At 52.1% G+C, this 21,054-nt stretch overlaps 1 protein-coding gene across 1 annotated transcript in view; it reads left to right on the top strand.

The window, feature by feature from the left end:
- Mrtfa (myocardin related transcription factor A) overlaps positions 1-21,054 on the top strand; it is a 170,244-nt gene that overhangs the window by 146,606 nt on the left and 2,584 nt on the right. Inside the window, 10 exon segments of the mRNA NM_001401049.1 lie at positions 9,759-9,814; positions 12,778-12,853; positions 13,700-13,861; positions 15,305-15,480; positions 15,848-15,997; positions 17,336-17,601; positions 17,701-17,869; positions 18,651-19,646; positions 19,969-20,121; positions 20,468-20,528. Of these exon segments, the coding sequence (NP_001387978.1) occupies positions 9,759-9,814; positions 12,778-12,853; positions 13,700-13,861; positions 15,305-15,480; positions 15,848-15,997; positions 17,336-17,601; positions 17,701-17,869; positions 18,651-19,646; positions 19,969-20,121; positions 20,468-20,528 (2,265 nt within the window).

Below are 21,054 nucleotides of genomic sequence, written 5' to 3'. Positions count from 1 at the left end.
CCGTGGTGTGTGTACCCCCACCACACACACAATGCACAAAAATATATAAAATATGAAAGGAAAAAGAAACTTGAAAGTGGGCCAGAGATGTGGGGGAGGGGTAAGAGTGTAGTGGTAAGTTCCTGTCGAGGACCACAGCTGAGTTTCCTGCACTCCTGTTGGGTGACTCACAGCCACCAGTAACTTTATCTCCCTGGGCTCCAAAATCCTCCACATGCCCTCTCATGTGTTTGTACGGGCGTGTACGTGCATGTACAAGCTCACACATGCATGTGTATTCACACAAATAGAAATAAATCGTGACTTTATAGTCATAAAACAATTAAAATAATAAGCTGCTAAGTGGTTGAAGAAGATACCAGATGTTGACCTTTGCCCTCCACATTCATGTGTGCATATGTGTATGGGCACACAAAGAACTGTAACTGCATGTATGTTAGAGGCAAACCTGGAAAACCAGTGTGTTGATCACGTTTCCATTACCATAACAAATACATAAAGTGACCAACTTATTAAAGGTCATCTTTGCTCACGGTTTGCCTGCATGTATGTCACATGTATGCCTGGTCCCCATGGAGGCCAGAAAAGGGCATCAGAGGCCCCAGGAACTACATACAGATGGTTATGAGTCACCATGTCTGTGGTGGGAGCCAGTTTGAGACTTCTGCAGGAATAGCCAGTGTCATGGAGTCTGAGACTGACACATGGCTGACTGGCCTGTAGAGACAACACACAGTGGTCGGAGTGCACAGCTGAGCTGTTAGCTCATAGAGCTGGGAAGGAAAGGGGGATGATCCTTAACCTTTTCCATGCTCTCCTCCAGGGTTTATCACTTCCTGGTGGTAGCACAGGCTAAGGACCAAGTCTTTAACACGTGGACCCTTAGAAAACACTCATAAGCCATGGCAATCAGATTCAAAGTATTTGGCACTGTGTCTTACCCCTGGCAAGCCGTATCTTTGACATCTGTGTGTACCAGCCTGCACACCTCTTCTCCTCGATTTGCTCTTCCCACCACTTGTGGGCCAAGCGGGAGCTTCTCGAGCGGCTTGTACCTCAGATCTCTGCCTCTTAATTCATCCTTCCTTTTTGTGTACATGTGTGTGGAGGGCAGAAGTACTATTCCTTAGGGCCTCCCATCTCCCAGCCCTGGGGTCACAAGCATGAACCACTGTATGCAGCCTTTTTTAAATGTGTGTTCCTGAGATTGTTTTAATGCTCGCAAAAGCACTTTACTGACTGAGCCTCTCCTGCACCCCTGGCTTCATTTGTGGTAGTTGGTTTTTATGCTGGTCTGGGTGGGAGTGACAGCCAGGTACCAAAACAAGGGTGGCGTCAAACCTACATCCAAAACAGGATATGTGTTGAAGAATGCGTCATGACTTAGTGTGGGCCTTGCTTGCCCTGGATGTGTGGTTCCTTCTAACTAAGGCTCCGACTTTGCTTCTCAGGAACTTACTGTCTTAGTCTTGCTGCTTTTAACGTCATAGTCAGGCCGGAGAGCCATTGACATGGCTCTTTGATTAATGGCCTTTGTTGCAGGTATTTTGATGGTCATAGGCAGTCAGCTGACATAGACAGAGAATGGAGTCAGGCCCAGTGAGCACTCAGATTGCTTCCCGCACATGTCGTTTCTTTCCATTGGGTAAGAAGGGAAAAGGCTGCAGCAGTAACAGGCGCCTCACCTTAACCCAGCGAGCGGCTGGCAGAACACTTTCACTTTGCTTCATGCTAATCATCACTGGGTGGGGTACAGTAAGCGCAACTGCCACTTTGTGGATGAGGACCAAAGCCTCAGAAGTCACATGACTTGCCCTTAGCTTCACTGTCTCTTAGAAACAGAGGCACATTCAACTCAACTTTTCACTCAGCTTTTCTCCGTGATGCCTGTCGTTGATCCTAAAGGAAACACTTTGTGGTGGTGCTTACACACATGGGAATTTTCAATACTGAAATACTTGAAGGGGCTGGGGACACAGCTCAGCTGGTAAAGTATTTGCCTGCTGTGCATGAATCCTTGGGTTCAGCCCCCAGCAGCACATAAACTAGGTGAGGTGGCGTGTGCCTGCCAGCCTCGTCCTCCGCTACCTAAGGTCAAAGCTATGAGCTATTAAGGTAGAAGGGCAGGGCAGGGGTTTTCTTGAAAACTGACACAGCATCCACTTGAGGTCCTGGATTTCTGGGCTCAGGAGGTCAGGTTTCAGAGGCAGAGACGATCATTGGTTTGACCTCAGGATTACTGTCCATGTCTGCTGCTCTCTGCCTCGGTCATGAGCGCCTGTGCTAAGTCAGGAGCACTTAGTTTCTATGGATGCTTCCTGAGCGTTGCGTATCTCTGACTGGACAGAGGTCTAAGCAAGGACCTGCAGTCTGTTACATGATTTCCAGGCCTTCAGAGCTGCTCAGGTGGGCCTACTGCGCCCTGGAGTGAGTCTCCCACCTGGGACAGAATCCCGGAATCATCGCCTCAATGTTTATGTTAGCCCTTGTACTAGAGCAGTGTAGCCAGCCTATGCCCTTCTGTAAGGTATGAGGGAGGGGCTGTCTCTTTTTCCTGTGTCTGTCCCAAGGCTTTCTGTTCTTCCCTGCTGGGTGGAAGGCCTAGCTGCCTTCCCAGGCAGCAGCAATGGGTTCTAGCCAGGGTGTGAGGACAACAGCAGAGGCCAGATTTATTACGTCACATCCAGTCCAGGACCTCGCATGGGCTGGGCTCTGCTGAGGTGCTCCACCCGGCCGGATGCTTTGACTCCCAGGAATATAACTCTAGAAATTGGAACTCTTTAGCCATGAAGTCAGTGTGGTTGAAATGTCAACCTTGGCAATCAATGGGCTGGCAGATGTCAAAGGCAGACGGCCCATATCTCAGAGCTGAAAATTCAAGCCAGGCTGTTAAGAAAGTTGGTGAAGTCCTTCCACATGTACTGTTCATCACTTAGGACTGTGGGAGGGCGGGCATCCATAAATCCCCACTTCTCACTTCTGTTTGTCCTTTGGACTAGTGAAACAGTGATTTCCAAACTTCTGTGGTACCAAAATTGCCAACCCACCAAAGATAAGACTTCTTGGAGTCCAAGACTCTAGAGACCCCTGAACTCTACTGGAGTGGAGTACCCTTGTCTTGAGCTGCACTTGGGGAATGAACGGTTCCTGGATTTACTTTGTGGAGGATATTGCTGTTCTGTTCTCCCCCGAGTGGCAGTAGAACACAGCTCTGTTCAGAGGTTTAAGAGTTGATGTCAAAGGTAACTTTGCTGCTCCATGGGGGAGAGAGAGCCTCCACACCTCCCGTCCCCAAGAAGCCTGCGGTGCCTGTCTCTCAGTAGTTGTGTAGCATCTGTCGCAGTTCTGAAAAAGATAACTCTCCAGAGCTGTGCAACTCAGTTTCTCTGGGTAGGGTTTGATTGTCCAGTGGCCTCTTGCCCTCTATGCTGGCCTCTTCAAGAAAAGAAGAAGGAATAAAATAGGAAACTACATCTCTGTATTTGCTCAAGCTTAAAGCTGAAGTCTTCCTTCTGTCATATTGCCAATTTAGAGAAAATGATGAGGTCATATAATGCCATGGGGGGAAAGCCAAGAGCTCTTAGGGGAAAGGATTCCTTTAGCTCACAGTCCCAGACTAGAGTCAAGTTGTTTGTGGTTGGAGCCCCAAGTAGCTAGGCACGCCGAATCTACAATCCTGCAGCAGAGAGGAGTTGATCCATACATGCATGCCTGTATGCAGCATGGTTGCTCTACTCTGATGAAGCTCAGGACTCTTTGCTAAGGATGGTATCGCCCACAGTGGGCAAGTCTTCCCAACTCAGTCAAAACTCCATCCCCAACAGACAGGCCCTTACAGGCCAGCCTGTTATAGACAGCCTCTCATTAAGATTCTCTTCTTCCAAGTGATTCTAGATTGTTTCAAGTTATCAATACTAACTAACCAGGGGGGCTAGGAGCTGGCTCCATGAGTAAAAGCACTTGGCCACCAAATCTCATGACCTGGTCAATCCCTGGACTCACATGGTAGAAGGACCAAACACACACACACACACACACACACACACACACACACACTCACACACAAGTTTAAAAATAAATTTGATTTTAAGAACAAAAGTGAAAGGGGCTGAGAAGGAGCTTGGCTGCTAAGAGCACCAGTGGCTTTTCCAGAGGGCCTGGGTTAAGTTCCCAGCACCCACATGGCTGCTCACAACATCTATAATTTCAGTCCCAGGGTATGACACCCTCTTCTGGCCTCCAAGGGTACTGCATGCAAGTGGTACACAGACATGAACATAAAACAAAAATATTTTTTAAAAGAATAAAACTAAAAACCTAACAATCACAACTAGGAAAAAAAGGCTGGATACAGAAAGTGTCCTAATATGTGATCGTTACAGCTTACGGCTCCTGACTACAGAGTTGTTAGTGAGCTTAAAGTGTAACCAGAGCCCGGCAGCCATTGTCTGTCATCCTGATGTCAGCACTGTAGAGACCCAGGCACACAGGCACACAGACAGACACAGGAGGGGGTCAAGGGGAATGAGGAACTGAACGTGGTGGCTAAGAACTGTCAGTGATGAGAAGCATCTCCAGAACTTCCTGGTGGGCCCTAGGAGGCTCACTAACCTGGATGCTTAAGTAAGTCTGGAACTGGTTCCAGAAGGCGCTGTTATTCCCTTCATGTTTCAGCTCATGAACAAAGCCTCGTGGGCGCCTTGCACAAGGCTCTGAGCTCACCTGCAATGGCTGGTTGTGTACTCTTGAGAAAATGGAAATCAGAACTCTTCACTCTTAATTCACAGATGTGCTCATTTAAGGCGGCAAGCTTGCAGAGAGGAAGAAAACAGCTGCTAGCAAGAAGGCTCAGAGTAGCAACTGGTTACAGCCAGCTGGGGTGGAGCCCAGTCTGGGACTGAAGCTGTGTGTGCGGGATGCCACAGCTCTTGGCCAGTGTGCCATTGGTATCTGACGCGTCCCTGCTCTTCTTGCTCAGTCAGAGCTGCACACTTGCCTTTGCTCAGAGCATCACCAGGTCCCTAGGGTGGGGAGAGGGCCAAGAACTGCCCTTTGCCACCAGAAACGTGTGTTCTTAACAGCTTTGGTGTTTGTCTGGGTCATAAGGGGCATCTCTTCACAGGGACTGCCTTCCTGGAGTTCTAGGAACATGAAACTTGGGATGAGTAATGCCCTGGACCCTTCTGGCAAAGCTTTAAGGCAGCAAAAGGGGAGGGGGTGGAGTCTGCTCTTTCTAACTACCAAAGGCCAGTGTTTAGAGGCATTTTCACTTTGCTCTACTTCCCTGTGTCCAGCCTCCTAGGCATGGAAGAGGGCCTGGTGATTTGGGCTCTCCAGTGCCACTTGATCCTGCATCAAGAGAGCCTTGGGCTCTACCTGTATCCTCTCACATCTCCATCACCACGTCACACTCTAGTGTGCTTTAACAGAGCTGGCTGGACACACAGGAGCTGCCCAGCCTCAGCCCCAGGGCTGGGGATCCCTCTCACATGGATAAAGTAGCTAGAAGTCTTCACAGACCTGAAGGAGGGAGGAGCCGCTGCCCTCTCCTCCGCCTGCCTGGCAGAAGTGCCTATGGAAATGGCTGTGCCTGTTGTCAAGAAGTAGAATTCAGAATGGGAGAGAGAACCACAACCTTAGCAAGGCTGTCCATGGGCCAGAGGAACCAACGTGCTGAGCAGGGTTAGTTGAGGGAAGAAGGAGAGGCAGACGATGTCCTGGGAGGGATCCACCCTCCATGGTCATTGCAGCTCAGCCAGTGCTGGTTCCATCATATAAAACTGGAATAGTCGGGCTGGAGAGACGGCTCAGTGGTTAAGAGCACCCGACTACTCTTCCAGAGGTCGTGAGTTCAATTCCCAGCAACCACATGGTGGCTCACAACCATCTGTAAAGAGATCCGATGCCTTCTACTGGTGTATCTGAAGACAGATACAGTGTACTTATATATAATAAATAAATAAATCTTTAAAAAAAACTGGAATAGTCCTTAGTGACCAGGATGTGGTTGTTATAAACAGATAGAGCTCTGTCATTGCTGTCGTGAGTTCTCCTGGTCACTCCTCACTCTCCTGCCCTAGCCTCATCCAGCACAAGAATTCTCCCGGCCTCCTTCATCCTGGTCTGTCTGGTGTAAGGCTGCTCCACGGTGGGGCTGGGGATTTAGCTCAGTGGTAGAGCGCTTACCTAGGAAGCGCAAGGCCCTGGGTTCGGTCCCCAGCTCCGGAAAAAAGAACCCAAAAAAAAAAAAAAAAAAAAAAAAAAGGCTGCTCCTCGGTGAGCCAGCCCTAGTTTTCACACTGTAGTTTTCAGGGTCCGAAAGCCCTGGAGTCTCTCAGATGGGCCCATAAGCCCTTCTTCTGTGTGCCTGTGCTCTTGCCTGTGCCTGCCTTTCCCCATGGCCCACAGTCTGGTCCTCATCTCACTAGTACATCCAGTTAGTGCACCCTTGACATGTCACCCCCACCACCACCCTGCACCTGACAAGTTCTTTTCTCTGTTTTTTGAAGAAGTTAAGAAACTAAGTCAGATAAGCAGAACGATCTCTCTTCAGGATAATAGAATAAGGTTGTAACTATGACTATCACTTTCTAGGTTTTTCTAACCTTGCTGAGCTTATTAACTGGCACTTTACCTACCACAGGTGCGTGTGCTCCTGTGTGTGCACAGGTGTGTGTGTGTGTGTGTGTGTGTGTGTGTGTGTGTGTGCTCCTGTGTGTGCACAGGTGCTCATGAAAGGACACCCTCATATGTTGGCCTCTCCTTTCCCCTGGAGCAGTAGTTCTCAACCCTCCTGATATTGTGACCCTTTAATTCAGTTCCTCGTGCTGTCACTCACAACCATAAAACTTTTTACATTGCTGCTTCATAACTGTAATTTTGCTTCTGTTATGAACTATTATGTAAATATTAGGAGACCCCTGTGAAAGAGTTGTTCAACATCCTTTGATGTTGGGGGTCATGACCCACAGGCTGAGAACCATTCACCTGGAAGCAAGTTTGCCTACTGTTTGCCACTGTGCATCAGGCCACCCGGCCTGTGAACCACTCCTGTCTCCGTCTCCCAGCTCATCCTAAGGGCACTGGGGTTACAGAGTGCTCATACTCCTGCACCCACATGGGGGCTGAGGACGTGAGCATGTGTGGCAAATGCTTTACTCTCGGCAGCCCTCCTTGGATAAAATGCTAAACTAGCTAACGTGTTAAAGTACCCAAGTTAGCAGCTGAGCTACATGCTCTGATCCCAGCACTTGAAAGTTGACGCCGAAGGATCATCCTGAGTTTGAGTCTAGCTTAGGCTGCATAGTGAGACCACATCTGAAAAACAAAGCCAATCTGGTCCAATCCCTGCCACATAAGTGTGCACTCAGTGGATCTTAGTTTCTGTCTTGGTGGTGTGAGAACGTGCCCTTAGGTCAGCGGGTTCAGAATTGGTATCCACCATGGCCCTTTGACCTCTTGCCATCTTGCACTGGTGGCAGCCATCATGAAGACCTACCACCCCTGTAGTAGTGCTTGTGAGGCATGCTTCCAGAAGCCAGGTTTGTGCATTACCCCTAGGGTGGCAAGTATAGGATGTTCAGGTAGCCAGGGCATTAGATGGTCGTCTATGGCTGCAGCCCAGGCCCAGCCAGCCTGAGAGAATCGAACTACTGACTTGGCTAAGCCGTGCTTATGGCGGCAGTGCATTCCAGGAGTGGTGGGTGTGTGCTTCTGGACACGTGGGCATGGATTTGGTTCATTACTAGTATGTTGACAGAGTCCCTCTACGTAACCTTGGCTATCCTGGAACTCACTATGTAGACCAAGCTGTCCTGAAACTCACAGAGATCCTCCTGCCTCTGCCTCCTGGGTACTGGAATAAAAGGTGTGCACTACCACACTCAGCCTGATTCTTTTAAAATAGAGTTTGCTGGGCAGTAGTGACTGGCGCACACTTTGAATTGCCATGCTCAAGAGGCAAAGGCAAGTGGGTCTCTGAGTTCAAGGCCAGCCTAAGACTACAGAGCGAGCGAGTGAGTGAGTGAGTGAGTGAGAGACAGACAGACAGACAGACAGACAGGCCTGCCTCAGAAGCCATTGGAGTGATCGACTATCATGAGCTGCCTGAAGTAATCACTGGCCCATCTCTCCACTGATTGGAGTCTGTGTTCCAGGAGATGGGCAGAGTCTTAGTCTCCAAAAAGCAGTCACACCCTGAGTTGTCCCAGGAGTTGGCAGGACCCAGTACTGGGACTCAGTTCCTTTCATACAGGAACTTTCCCAAGTTTCTAACTTACATCTGAACTCTAGGTCCTGGCTGTTTCAAGCTGCAGCACAGAACTCTCTTGCCGTCCCATCAGTGACCACGTAGAACTCTCTTACAGACACCCGATAGCTTACTGAATGAGTGACTGTAAAGTGGCTCTCTTGTGTGAGAAGAGGCATGCTCCTGTGGTGTGTTGTCCCAGCATTGTGGCGTGGGGGCGGGGTTTGGGGGTTGGCATGGCACTGGCCTGTCACTCTCAGACCAAGCTCCTGCTTCCAGGCCCCCAAAGCCAGGCTTGGTACAGTACACCCTTGCACAGTGGGACCAGGAGTGAGGGCCAGCTTCATTCCCTAGGGCTGGGCCGCCTGCTTCCCTGGATTAGGTTCTCTAGCTGTGCAGGTTGAGAAGGGAACCTGTACTGGTTTGTCATGAGGTTGTCTGCTGGGTCTAGAGCTCCCCCTGCTGTCAGAAAATGGAAGGGTTCTTGTGGCCTTTAAAATAGAGTTTTCTTTCTTCTTATTACTATTCCCAAAATTGTCTCTAATTTAAACAGAGATGCTGCTGGGACACTGACACTCCTCTGAGCATGCTCCTGGGAGGCCACCCCAGGGAAGAGGGGCGGAAGCACAGAGGCCAGGCAGGATGGGTCCTATCTGTGTCTTGCTACTTTTAGCGGCTCCCACCCTTACCCTCTACCACAGCAGCAGCCTGGAAGGTTATCTTGACACACAGTCTCACACTGTCTGCAGCCTGGGCAGCAGAACTGAAACTGACCACAGCCTTGCATACTTCTCACCTACTGCCATTGTTCCCTAGTGAAGCCAGCCACACGCTCCCTGCCCTCCCCGGTGTCTTAAATTGTCATGTGTCACCTTTCAAGAGACGTGGTGTGTTCATGATGCGTTTGCAAAGGAGCTGCCGCTGGGCTTCCCTTAGAGACAAGCTGAGCCCCTGTCATAACTGCAGACCCGAGAACGGGACCCCGTCTTCACCAGGGCCAGCCAACAACGTCCGAGGTTTTCTTAGTTCTCAAAGATGAGCCCGAAGGTCATTCCAGCAGTGCTGCTGGTACCAGCTGCAGAGGGATGCAGCCCTGTGAGGGCCTGGGCCTCTGCTTTACCCCATCTGACCACTGTAATTCCTAATAAAACAGAAAAAGTAAGGTGGGTTCGCCTCACAGCTCCACCTGAGCCAGGCGGTCATGGAGCTTAACTGAGACTGGGAATGGTGTAGCCCTGAACCAAAGCTCAGGAGGGACTACTGTCCCCGGGGATCTTAAAGTGACCAGCCATAAAGACATGCTTCCTGGGTGTCAGTGGCATTTCCTGTCTAGTACCATCTCTCCTGCAGTGGCAGTGTTGCATGTGGCGTGTTACTAGAAGTTGTGTTCTGCTGTTTGGAGTTTTGGTTCTGGGACTGAGCCCAGGGGCTTACCTGTGCCAAGTAGGCACTCTAGCACGGAGCTAGCCGCAGCCTCTAAATGTAATTCTTTATTGTTCTTTCTCAACAGCTTTGAAAAGTCCGGCTGCATTTCATGAGCAGAGAAGGAGCCTGGAGCGGGCCAGGGTAAGGCTCCCTTCCCCGAGGACCTCCAGAGTACACTGTCACATCATCCACTGGCTGCGTTTCCTTCTAGTCTAGCACAGCTTTGGGGGCAGCCCTCACCTCGAAGCTCTAAATAGTAGAAACCTTGGCCTTTCCTGTTTCTTCCCTTTATAGCCACTTTCCCTGGTAGGATGTAGACAGAGTGAGACTCTGTTAGTACCTTGGAGGCCTCTCGAAAGTCCCCAGAGTGCCCTCCCCAAACCTGACCTGGTGCCCACTCCTCTTCCCTGCACTGATTACATTGGGTCAGGTAGACGATCTGCACCAGGACTGCCCATGGCAGGGAGCAGACACTGCCCAGAGCAGTCAGTGAGCTTCCATTTCCACCTGCCCCAAAGCAGCCAGCCTCCACTCAGATCCTTTGTAAAGCAGACCTGGGCGTGCCGAAGCCACACATTCTGCTGTAGCACCTTAGCTGCAGCCTTGTCCCCTCCTTTTCAGTTCCCTCTGGCTCTGTGCAACGCCCTGGGCTTGGTGTGGGTGGAGATGGGGAAGTGACTGGCTCATTTCCCCTCCTGCTCCCACCGGTGGACGGCTGGCCTTGGCTCCCAGAGTCTAATACACTTACTCTTGAGACTGCTTTTGTTTGTCTTTAGAAAATCATGATTAACTCTTAGAGAGTAGGGAGAATGAGGTCAGGGTACTGAGAAACAGAAACATTAACAAACCACACTTCCAGTTGCTGGGAACTAGAGGAGGCCCAGCAGGGAGCCAAGCAGATTAGCTCTGGTTAGACACCACTGTCCTACTGAGCATGGCTGCATGTGAGGTTGTGTTCATTTTGTTTTTATCCACACAGGAACCCTCACAAGTTAGGGCAGCTGCCCTGAGTTCTTGATTTGGTTTGGTCTTTCAGACAGGGTTTCTCCATGTAGCTCTGACCATCCTGGAACTCACTCTGTAGACCAGGCTGGTCCCCGACTCAGATATTCACATGCCTCTGACTCCTGAGTGTTAGGATTAAAGGCGTGCACCCCCACAGCCTTGTTTTTTTCGATGGAATGGGAGCTAACTAATATGTCCAGCTAGAAAGCGATAAAACTAGAACTCCAACCTAGGTCTGTGGAGTCTAGACTTTTACTTTTATTACATCGGGGGTGGGGGGGTTGTGTGTGTGTGCGCGTGTGCGTGCACGTACGTGCGTACATAATGTGGAGGTCAGAGGACAACTTACAGGAATTGTCTCCTTTCATCATGTAGGTCCTGGGCATCAGACTAAAGTCATCAGGCCCGGTTGCAAGCAGCTTTACCCACTAAGCCATTTCAGCAACCACATATATGTATATGTGTAGATAACCATATATATGTTTGGTTATATATGCAAAATCATTTTGTTTCCTCACATGCAGTAAATATATTCATCTAACAAGTGCATATGTTGCACATCTGTTCACAAGTGACTTCCAAATTACAATAATGGGCTTAATATTTAAACATGCACTGAACTGTCTTAATTAAAGTATGAAAAATTAGTGTATTGGATTGGTCACAGTGTAACTTGCTTTACTCAATTACACCAATTCAGAGCTTTGAAAACTTACTTTTTGCATGTAAGCTTGTGTTCGAGAAACTGAGAAAATTCCTTATGTGATTCCAGCCGTTTCACTGCTCCTGTGTCTGTAACTCCTGTTCAGATAGCATCTCGGGGAGACTCATCCCTGGTGGTTGCGGCCCCGGTCCCAAGGAGCACTCAGATGCAGCTGTGTGTGGCCGACTCCTTTCCCATCAGCTTCGTGTGGTTTCCAGCCCCAGAAATGCCTTCAACGGCATCAGCTAAAAGTCCTCTCCTTACCTTCTACACCGGGAGCAGACTGCTCCTCTGGCTGTCCATCCTCAGTAGCTTCTGGGTAGCCAGAAGACCCTAGCCAGTGGACATCCCTGGAAGATTTATTTGTTATAAAAGCCATGACTCAGAACCATTGAGCCAAGAGATGTATTTAAATGGGTTTGGCCTCTCTGGCGTTTTCTCCCAGCACCTACCTGAGTTCTCTAAGCTGGGAATTCCTCCAGATTTTCAAGTGCTAGATCCACATGAACCCAGTATTCCACGTGTGCCTAGGCCGTCGGTAGAGCGGCTTTCTGTGGAAAGCTGCAGCACCTGACCTCTGCTCACTACAGACGGGCTAATGTACAGAGTCCACAGTTTCTACATCTCTAGGCTCAGGCTCCAGGACTGCCACAGGATCCTGGGGCAGCAGCCAACAGGATGAGAACCAGACTGATCTCCACCATAAATGATGTGCCCCAGTAACTTCTCGTCTACCCTGTCCCATCCTGTCCCTTCCTTTCTTAGGCTGGTCTTGACTGATATTTGAAAGTTGCTGTTGCAGAGGTGGGGAGCACAGGCTCTGTGCTCACATGCACTTGCAATTAGCCTTAAGCAGCAGGGGCTCAGTGCTGTTGAAGGAAGGATTTAGTTCTCCCAGCATCTAATGAATGCAGAAACGAGGACATTGGACTTTAAGGAACTAGAGCTCTGACACCATGTATCAAAATTAGTATTGCATTTGGCAGTCGTTCAGACTGAATTGAAAAGACTCTTGAGATCACGCAATGCAAGATTTTTGAAACAGGACATAAAATTACATCCACAGTGATTACAGCTCTGCAGAATCAAACTACGTGAAAGAAGGGCTGGAAACAGCAAAAGCATTCACTGCTCTGTTGAACTTGGTGACTGTTTTGTTTTCTAACTTTAAGTACTTGGGGTAGTGTAAGTTTTAAACACAGCCAGCAGTGTTCTGAGAGGTACGGAACAGACACAGCTGGAAGCTGGTGTGTGCCCCACTTGCCTCAGGACCCTACAGTCCCCAAGCTGCTGAGGTGGACAGCACCAGTCACGATAGCCAAAGCATGTTTTGTGGTCCTGTCCATACATAAGCTATGTCCCAGCCCTGAGAGTTTGTTGATGTGTTTTTCCATAGACCGAGGACTATTTGAAACGGAAGATCCGTTCCCGGCCAGAGAGATCAGAGCTGGTCAGGATGCACATTCTGGAAGGTATGTGAGTTTGGAGGAATTCCCCAGCTGACTGCACTTTGTGTTTTTGCACCCTCCCACTTTCTGCTATTGTCCGTCTCCTGCTAGCAGGGGCCAACTGTTGGCTTCACAGTCAGACACGTCTGTAGCTGCCAGTATCTTATGGGAGTGTGTGAGAAGCATGGAGTCACCCGGGTTGGCATGACCCTTCTTCTCCTGGGTCCACCACCCACTGGTATAAAATGGTCTCTATCTGCTGGGATGGGCTGGGATGGAGCCCTTTCTCTCCCAAACACTGTGGCTTGTTTGGGGTTCATTTGCTCATTCACTTGCTCGTTCGCTCGCCCACCCACCCACCCACCTGCATTACCCAAGAACCCGTCTGTGATGGCAGCCGCTCACCCAGCTTTCCTTTTTGTTTCTCTAGTTAGCTCTAGTATTCGTTTTCCATAGTTTTTGAAAAGGAAAGGTCTGGGCTCCAGAGAGTGGCACATATGTGCCTACTTTTTGTTTGCTTAGTTTGGGGTCACTGGGAGCCTGGAGGAGACCTTCCCAAGTCAGAACCCCAACATTTTGCCTCTGTGGCCCAGGTCTAAATGGAGCAGGGCTGTCCTTTGTCCGGTGTTCCTTTGGCTGTGCAGCGCCACCTCAGAAACCCCTCAGGTCCAGCCTGGCTGTAGCTGTCCTGGGACACTGGAAGCCAGAAACCCCTCAGGGCCAGCCTGGCTGTGGCTGTCCCAGGACACTGGAAGCCAGGCTGCACTCCTCTCCCTGGGCATGCTTTTCTCTCCCATGTAGGCTCCTGTTGCTCTAGAGGCCTAGGGCACCTTTCCTTCCATCTCTCTGAACCCCTCCTTTCCCATGTAGAGACCTCGGCTGAGCCTTCTCTCCAGGCCAAGCAGCTGAAGCTGAAGAGAGCCAGACTGGCCGATGACCTCAATGAGAAGATTGCACAGAGGCCTGGCCCCATGGAGCTGGTGGAAAAGAATATCTTGCCAGTCGAGTCTAGCCTGAAGGAGGCTCTCATTGGTGAGGAGTCTCCCACACGTGGACTGAGCGTAGGAGAGAGACAGGTTAAGGGGGAACTTTAGACAAATGGAACAGGGATTCACCAGGACGAAATGTGAGGAAGACCTCAGGGAGGCTCTTGGGAAGAAGTGGAGCCCAGGCCCAGGTCTGTCTCAGGCAGGAATAATGGGACTGCTGAGGGCCTGGTGTTTACCCACACACTCACGCATCTGCGCGCACACACACACCATCTCTTCAGACACTCAACAAAAGTTTCATGCCATCCTTAGACCTGAGCGTTTCCTCAGTGTGCCCATCTGCCCTTTCAGAAGAGCTCATGTCCTGCTCCAAAGTCTATTAACATCGCCTCCCGGAGGGCAGTGCTCCACCCCACCCTCCCAGCTCTGCTTCCAGGACATGGCGTGTGTGGGAAAGGGAGAAATAGCATTTGTGGTTGCCAGCCTGTGTGTGGTCTCCATCCTGTCGGCATGACTTTCTTAAGGATGGGCCCAGCTCAGTGTGAAGGAGAGCTTATCTGGGCTGGATCACCCTTATGTGCTTGGCCTCACCCTGTTACTTTCTCTGAGTAGGTCCCCATGCTGGGAATAAGAAAACTCTGTTTGTAAGATTGGCATGAACTATAGCAACAGGTGAGGGAACAGAAGGGCAAGCCCCACCCTCCCATTCCTAGCCCATCAGCACAGCCAGCCAGTGAGAGAGAAGCTTGGATGTTCCTCCTTGGTTCCGTGGCTGTAGAAAGCCTCAGGTCACAGCTAAAGAGGAAGAGGCTGTGGGCTTGTTCCCCTTTTTATCTGAGGTCCCCCCACATACACATCTTCCCCTGGCTGTGGAGGCAGTGGTTGTGACATGCCTCTTGACATATCCTCCTAGCCTGTGTTTCCGTCTTTCCTCCACTGCCACTGCCATTCCCAGCTGGGGCCCTTGTCCCTGCCTCTGCCTTTTTCCAGCCGACTCTGACAGCTCTGTCAGAGTGTGGTTCTGGGCCAGTCAGGGCACTCAGGGCATTGGGTTGTCCTGGCATATCTGCTGCCCGGGCGCTAGGTCTTGGCTTCATGGACCTTTGAATAAGGGCATAATTTCACTGACCCCAGGTACCTGTGAGGTGGGTAGCCCTTTCCAGGGACCCTTCCTCCATAGCCTCAGAGCCTTAGACTGTTGTGGCCTCTGGGAACTGAACCCTAAGGAGGAATTGGGGTCACTTGTTGTCACCATGGTCTGTCAGCAGCAGGCTCATGGCCTTCACCGTGTAAAAAGCCAGACCTTGTAGCTCCTGGCAAGCCTGTTCCAGGATGCTGACTGCTTCTGAGCTCTGCACCAAGGCAGACGCTCGCTTGGTTCTCTATACTGTGCACCTCTTGGACATGGGGCTGGGTGCTGACAGCCCTTCCTGCCCACCTTCCTGTGTGCTGGCTGCAGGAGTCTTACACTGGCTTTGCATTTCAGTGGGCCAGGTGAATTACCCAAAGGTAGCAGACAGTTCCTCCTTTGACGAGGACAGCAGCGATGCCCTGTCTCCTGAGCAGCCTGCCAGCCATGAGTCCCAGGGTTCAGTGCCATCACCCTTGGAGTCCCGGGCCAGCGATCTACTTCCTAGTGCCACCTCCATATCACCCACTCAGGTGAGATTACCTCTTAGCTTCTTCCTCACACCTGCCAAGGCTGCCCAGAGTCTGGCTTCTGTCCTGGGCAGGATGGGCAGTCCCTGCTATGTGTATGAGGGGTGTGTGTGTGTGACCCTCATTTCAGAGGCCAACAATGGACCCAGTTTAGTAGCCCAAGTGTAAGGAGAAGCTGGGTTGGGGTCCTACCACCCTGGCCACACACTCTGACTGGCTCTCCTAGCTGGCTACTCATCCAAGTACACTCAGTTCAGAGATGTGGCTGTTACACCCCCTCTGCCCTCCGACCATGAGGATGGTGGGGCAGGATAGATCAACTCCATTTGGGGATGCCAGGGTCCTTATTTCTCTGCTCCCTACCTCCCAGGTTCTTTCTCAGCTCCCAATGGCTCCGGATCCTGGAGAGACGCTTTTCCTGGCAGAGCAGCCTCCTCTGCCTCCCCCGCCTCTGCTGCCCCCCAGCCTAACCAGTGGAAACATCGTCCCCACTGCCAAGCCCGCGCCCACACTCATCAAGGTATTTTCTGCCAGCAGCTGTCCTCCCTTCCCTGGGATTTGAAGTCCTGCGCTGGTGTCATTCTAACTGTGGGAACAACTCCAAGGGGTGGGCGTGTTCATCTTCCATCAGTCAAGACCTGACCCAAGGTGATCTGGGCACTTCTTCTCATCTCTGCATTGCCGTGGTGACGCTGACGTACTGTCATAGCCCATGGAACCCCGTCTTAGCCTGTTTTTGTGGTTAGGAACACACTACCACAGCCTAGATAGAGATGACAGAAAAAGAGGCTTGGGTCAGGGAAATGGCTCTCACTGGGATGAGGCACTTGCTGCCAAGTCTGACATCCTGAGGTTGGTCCTCCTGATGTCTGTACTTACAGACTCCTTAAGTTGTCTTCTCACCTGCACATACACACTGTAACGTACAAACACAAACACACAGACACACATCACAGCCCAAGACTGTCCAAGTTCTCTTCCAGTATTCACTGAGTACTCAATTGCCTGGGGGCCTCCTGTCTGTCTGCAGTGTTCCCAATGACCCTCCTCCCCTGGCCAGCAGCCTCTCCTCCCGCCACAGGCCTCTTCAGTGGGTACTGCGCTGTCTTTACAGCCCATGGATGTCATAGATGTCCCCAGCCTTTCTTTAACTCTCTTCACACTAGCTGGCCTCTTCTGACCATACGTTTAACAGCGTTCCTTGCCGGTGCACTCCTCACCAGCTTATATTCCGCTCTCTGGTGCCAGCAGTAGGCTGAACCCCATCCCCTCCTGGGTCCTGGCTTCCTACCGGCTTCCCTTTTCCTACTTCTTCTCCCTTAGAATCAGGCTCCCATACCTTCTACCTTTGTCTACTCAGAACGTCTAGGCTCCCCCGGCACCCTCTGATTATTGCCCACATCTACCTCTGCCTGCCCCAAGAGCAGTGCTCTCTCCATGGCCCACTGACCTTTCTTGGATGTGGCCAGAGTCCTGCCCACCCAGCAGGCCTTATTAAGGTTGTGTCGGCTGGGAGCCTATGGGCACACACAGAAGATTGTGGCCCCCTGGGCTGGATCAAGAACAAAGTCACTGTGCAGCCTTGGGCAAGCGACTTCTGAGCGTGTTTCCAAGTTGCTATGACACTTCCTTTCTGGGTGGGACTCTTCAGAGGCCATATGGTCCCTTTGAGCATGGTCGGCTGTAGCTTGGCCTCTTTGTTTTATGTTGCTCAAAGTCATGTGACACCTGTACAGATCCTTCTGATTGGTCCTTCCTCCAGCCTGCCATGTCTGTCAGAGTCGAGGTGGGCGCTTCTCAGATGTTGGGTGTGAGCCTAGGTGGCGCCTCCTTGACGCACTGTCTCATGTTCCCTCAGCAAAGCCAACCGAAGTCTGCGAGCGAGAAGTCACAGCGCAGCAAGAAGGCCAAGGAGCTGAAGCCAAAAGTGAAGAAGCTCAAGTACCACCAGTACATCCCCCCGGACCAAAAGCAGGACAAGGGGGCGCCTGCCATGGACTCTTCCTACGCCAAGATCCTGCAGCAGCAGCAGCTCTTCTTGCAGCTGCAGATCCTCAACCAGCAGCAGCAGCAGCAGCAGCAGCAGCATTACAACTACCAGGCCATCCTGCCCGCCCCTCCCAAGTAGGAGCACAAATCCCCGGGCTTTTTGGGCTCTTTACTCGGGCCACTGCCTGCACAGGTTAGGAGGTACTGAAACCATGTGTTTCTGTCTTGCCTCAGGCCCTCGGGTGAGACTCCCGGAAGCAGTGCCCCCACCCCATCACGCAGTCTCTCCACCAGTAGCAGCTCTAGCTCAGGCACCCCAGGGCCCGGTGGGCTGGCCCGTCAGAACAGCACTGCCCTGGCTGGCAAACCAGGAGCCCTGCCGGCCAACCTGGATGACATGAAGGTAGGTGGCTGACCCCGCCTCCCCCATGAGGGATAAGGGGCAGGTTTTAGGCAGGGATGGTAATGGCCCGTGACCACAAGATGGGAAGGCAGAGCAGGTTCTAGATCTGGTCTGCTCTGAAAGGAGCACTTAGAGCCTTCTGGAAGGCCTCTCAGGCTCGTGGTCCTAATCTCAGTCCTTGTGTGTGCATGTGGGGCGGGGGGCAAATCTCACAGTCTCTGTTATCCCATGGCAGTCAGTCTGTGAGTAGCAGCAGGGTTGCTCCCTCTGGGAGAAGAGCAGGCAGGGCTGTCGGTCTCGCCCACCTCCACTCTGCCGGTCAGTACCAGCAGCTCAGCCTGGACTCAGCCTGTTTTCTCTGTCACTGATCAGAAGGTGGGATAGGCCAAAGTCTTCTTGAACATTTGTCCTCCAGTGTCCTCCTGGATCCCCCAGCAAGACTACATTCATGAGGGTGTTGGGCTGATGGACTCCAGGGGACTTAAGTCCTATCCTTGCCGCTCAGTAGCTTTATGACCTCAAGGGTACATTACTCTGTGAGCTTTTCCAGTGTAGCCAAGGAAGAAACTGAGCTCCAAGCACCATGTGGGGCTGCGGGGAATACTCTAGGGGAGGGGCTTGCAGGGTAAAAGACTCAGGGAGTCATCTGGAATGGCCAGATGAAGGCCCAGCTTACACACTGCTAGCCTCCTACCTTTCATAGCCTGTCCTTTAACCCAGCCACACAACACCCGTGTCCACAAGACCGGTGCCCGGCTGCTCTAACTCTCAACCCCTACAGGTGGCAGAGCTGAAGCAGGAGCTGAAGTTGCGGTCGCTGCCCGTCTCAGGCACCAAGACAGAGCTGATTGAGCGCCTGCGTGCCTACCAAGACCAAGTCAGCCCAGCTCCAGGAGCCCCCAAGGCCCCTGCCACCACCTCTGTCCTGTCCAAGGCTGGTGAGGTAGTGGTCGCCTTCCCTGCGGCCCTGCTGAGCACAGGGTCAGCTCTTGTAACAGCAGGCCTTGCACCAGCTGAGATGGTGGTGGCCACAGTAACCAGCAATGGCATGGTGAAGTTTGGCAGCACAGGCTCCACACCCCCCGTGTCTCCCACCCCTTCAGAGCGCTCACTGCTCAGCACGGGTGATGAGAATTCCACACCTGGGGATGCCTTTGGTGAAATGGTGACATCGCCGCTGACACAGCTCACCCTGCAGGCCTCCCCACTACAGATCGTGAAGGAGGAGGGTGCCCGTGCTGCGTCCTGCTGTCTGAGCCCTGGTGCACGGGCTGAGCTGGAGGGACTGGACAAGGACCAGATGCTGCAGGAGAAGGACAAGCAGATTGAGGAGCTGACCCGAATGCTCCAACAGAAGCAGCAGCTGGTTGAGCTGCTACGGCTACAGCTGGAGCAGCAGAAGCGGGCCCAGCAGCCAGCCCCAGCCAGCAGCCCTGTGAAGCGGGAAAGTAGTTTCTCCAGTTGCCAGCTGAGCTGCCAGCCCCAGGGCGCTGCCCGTGCCTTTGGCCCTGGCCTAGTAGTTCCCACCACTAACCATGGAGATGCTCAGGCTCCAGCCCCCGAGTCCCCACCTGTGGTGGTAAAACAGGAAGCTGGGCCACCTGAGCCAGATCTGGCCCCTGCCTCTCAGCTGCTCTTGGGCTCGCAGGGCACCAGCTTCCTCAAGAAGGTCAGCCCTCCTACCCTGGTCACTGACTCTACAGGAACTCACCTCATCCTCACTGTGACCAACAAGAGTGCAGATGGCCCTGGCCTGCCCACGGGGAGCCCCCAACAGGTAGCTGAGGCATAGGGACAGGCTGGGGTGGCATGCCTGGGTGGAGAATGAACCCTGTCTTGTGCAGGCTGTATCATCAGACTTGGGACCTGGCTTCCTAAAGGGGCTTCCTTGAGGCCTGGTGTTCTGTCACCCTCACGGCCTCACACTTACCCCATTCAGTATCTCCTCTTTCCTATCCATGAGAACGCCCAGAAGTTCCTTAGCCAGCAGCAAAGCTGTTCCTGTGGGCAGTGAAGGTTCCTTCCCCACCCTGGCAGATTTGGAGTCTGGCCTTGTCCCTACCCCCACCACCAACCGTTTCTCCCATTCGCCCATCCAGCCCTTGTCCCAGCCTGGTTCTCCAGCCCCTGGTCCACCTGCCCAGATGGACCTGGAGCACCCACCTCAGCCTTCATTTGCAACCCCCACGTCTCTGCTGAAGAAGGAGCCGCCTGGGTATGAAGAGACTGTGACTCAGCAGCCTAAGCAGCAGGTGAGGATCCTAGGAGCAGGGGTGCCGCAAGCCAGATTAAGGCACGCACTTCCCTGACAACCAGAGTTCCAGCCTCATGACCCACATGGTGGAAGGAGAGAACCGATTCCTGCACTGTCTTCTGACCTCCACATATGGCATGTGCTCACACATGTACAATAAACCAACATTTCAAGGCAGTAGGCCAAGCCCCACAGGGGTTGGGCTTCAGAAGCAGGTCCGTGAGGAGCGTGGGAAACATCCAGTACAAACACGGCAGAAGCACAGGCTAGGGTGGGCACCTGAGCTTAGATGGTGTCTGGTGCCATTCTGGACTCTCATGTTCTTTTCTGTTTCTGTCCCACAGGAAAATGGCTCCTCCAGTCAGCACATGGATGATCTGTTTGATATTCTTATTCAGAGTGGAGGTAAAGCCCTATCCCCTGTCTCCCTCACAGGTCGGCTACTTGTTTCAGAGCAGCAGGCCTGACAGGCACACTCCTTTGACATACAGTCCTTGACTGCTTGTCCCACAACTGCTTGACAAAAACCTTACAGCCCTGCAATTAGGTGAACATAACCTGCATTTCTACAGCGTGTGGGGCAGAGCCATCCAAGGACCTGGGCAGCTGCATTGCACCAAGGGCCAGGGCAGCCCCAAGAAGGAAGAGGGCAGAAGAGCTGGGGACACAGCCCCCGGGCAGCAGGGTGTACACAGCCTAGAACAGCATGGTCTGACAGGGTCTTCACTGCTGTGGTGATTGTGGCTATGCAGGAAGGAAGGACGATGACAGCAGTGAACTGGAGAGAGCAGCCAGGGAGCAGTGCGTGGTGCTCAGCAGATCTCAGGCCTAAGGGGGACAGCTGGTGCTGGCTCTGCCATGGAGCCTGAGTGTCCTCTGATGAGTACAGGTAGTTTAACTAGAGTCCAGAAGAACCCAGGCCTCAGCAGCC

This window comes from Rattus norvegicus, chromosome 7, assembly GCF_021556685.1.
Source record: "Rattus norvegicus strain SHRSP/BbbUtx chromosome 7, alternate assembly SHRSP_T2T, whole genome shotgun sequence".
Classification (NCBI taxonomy): domain Eukaryota; kingdom Metazoa; phylum Chordata; class Mammalia; order Rodentia; family Muridae; genus Rattus; species Rattus norvegicus.
This window is presented reverse-complemented; position numbering and strand designations above follow the sequence as displayed.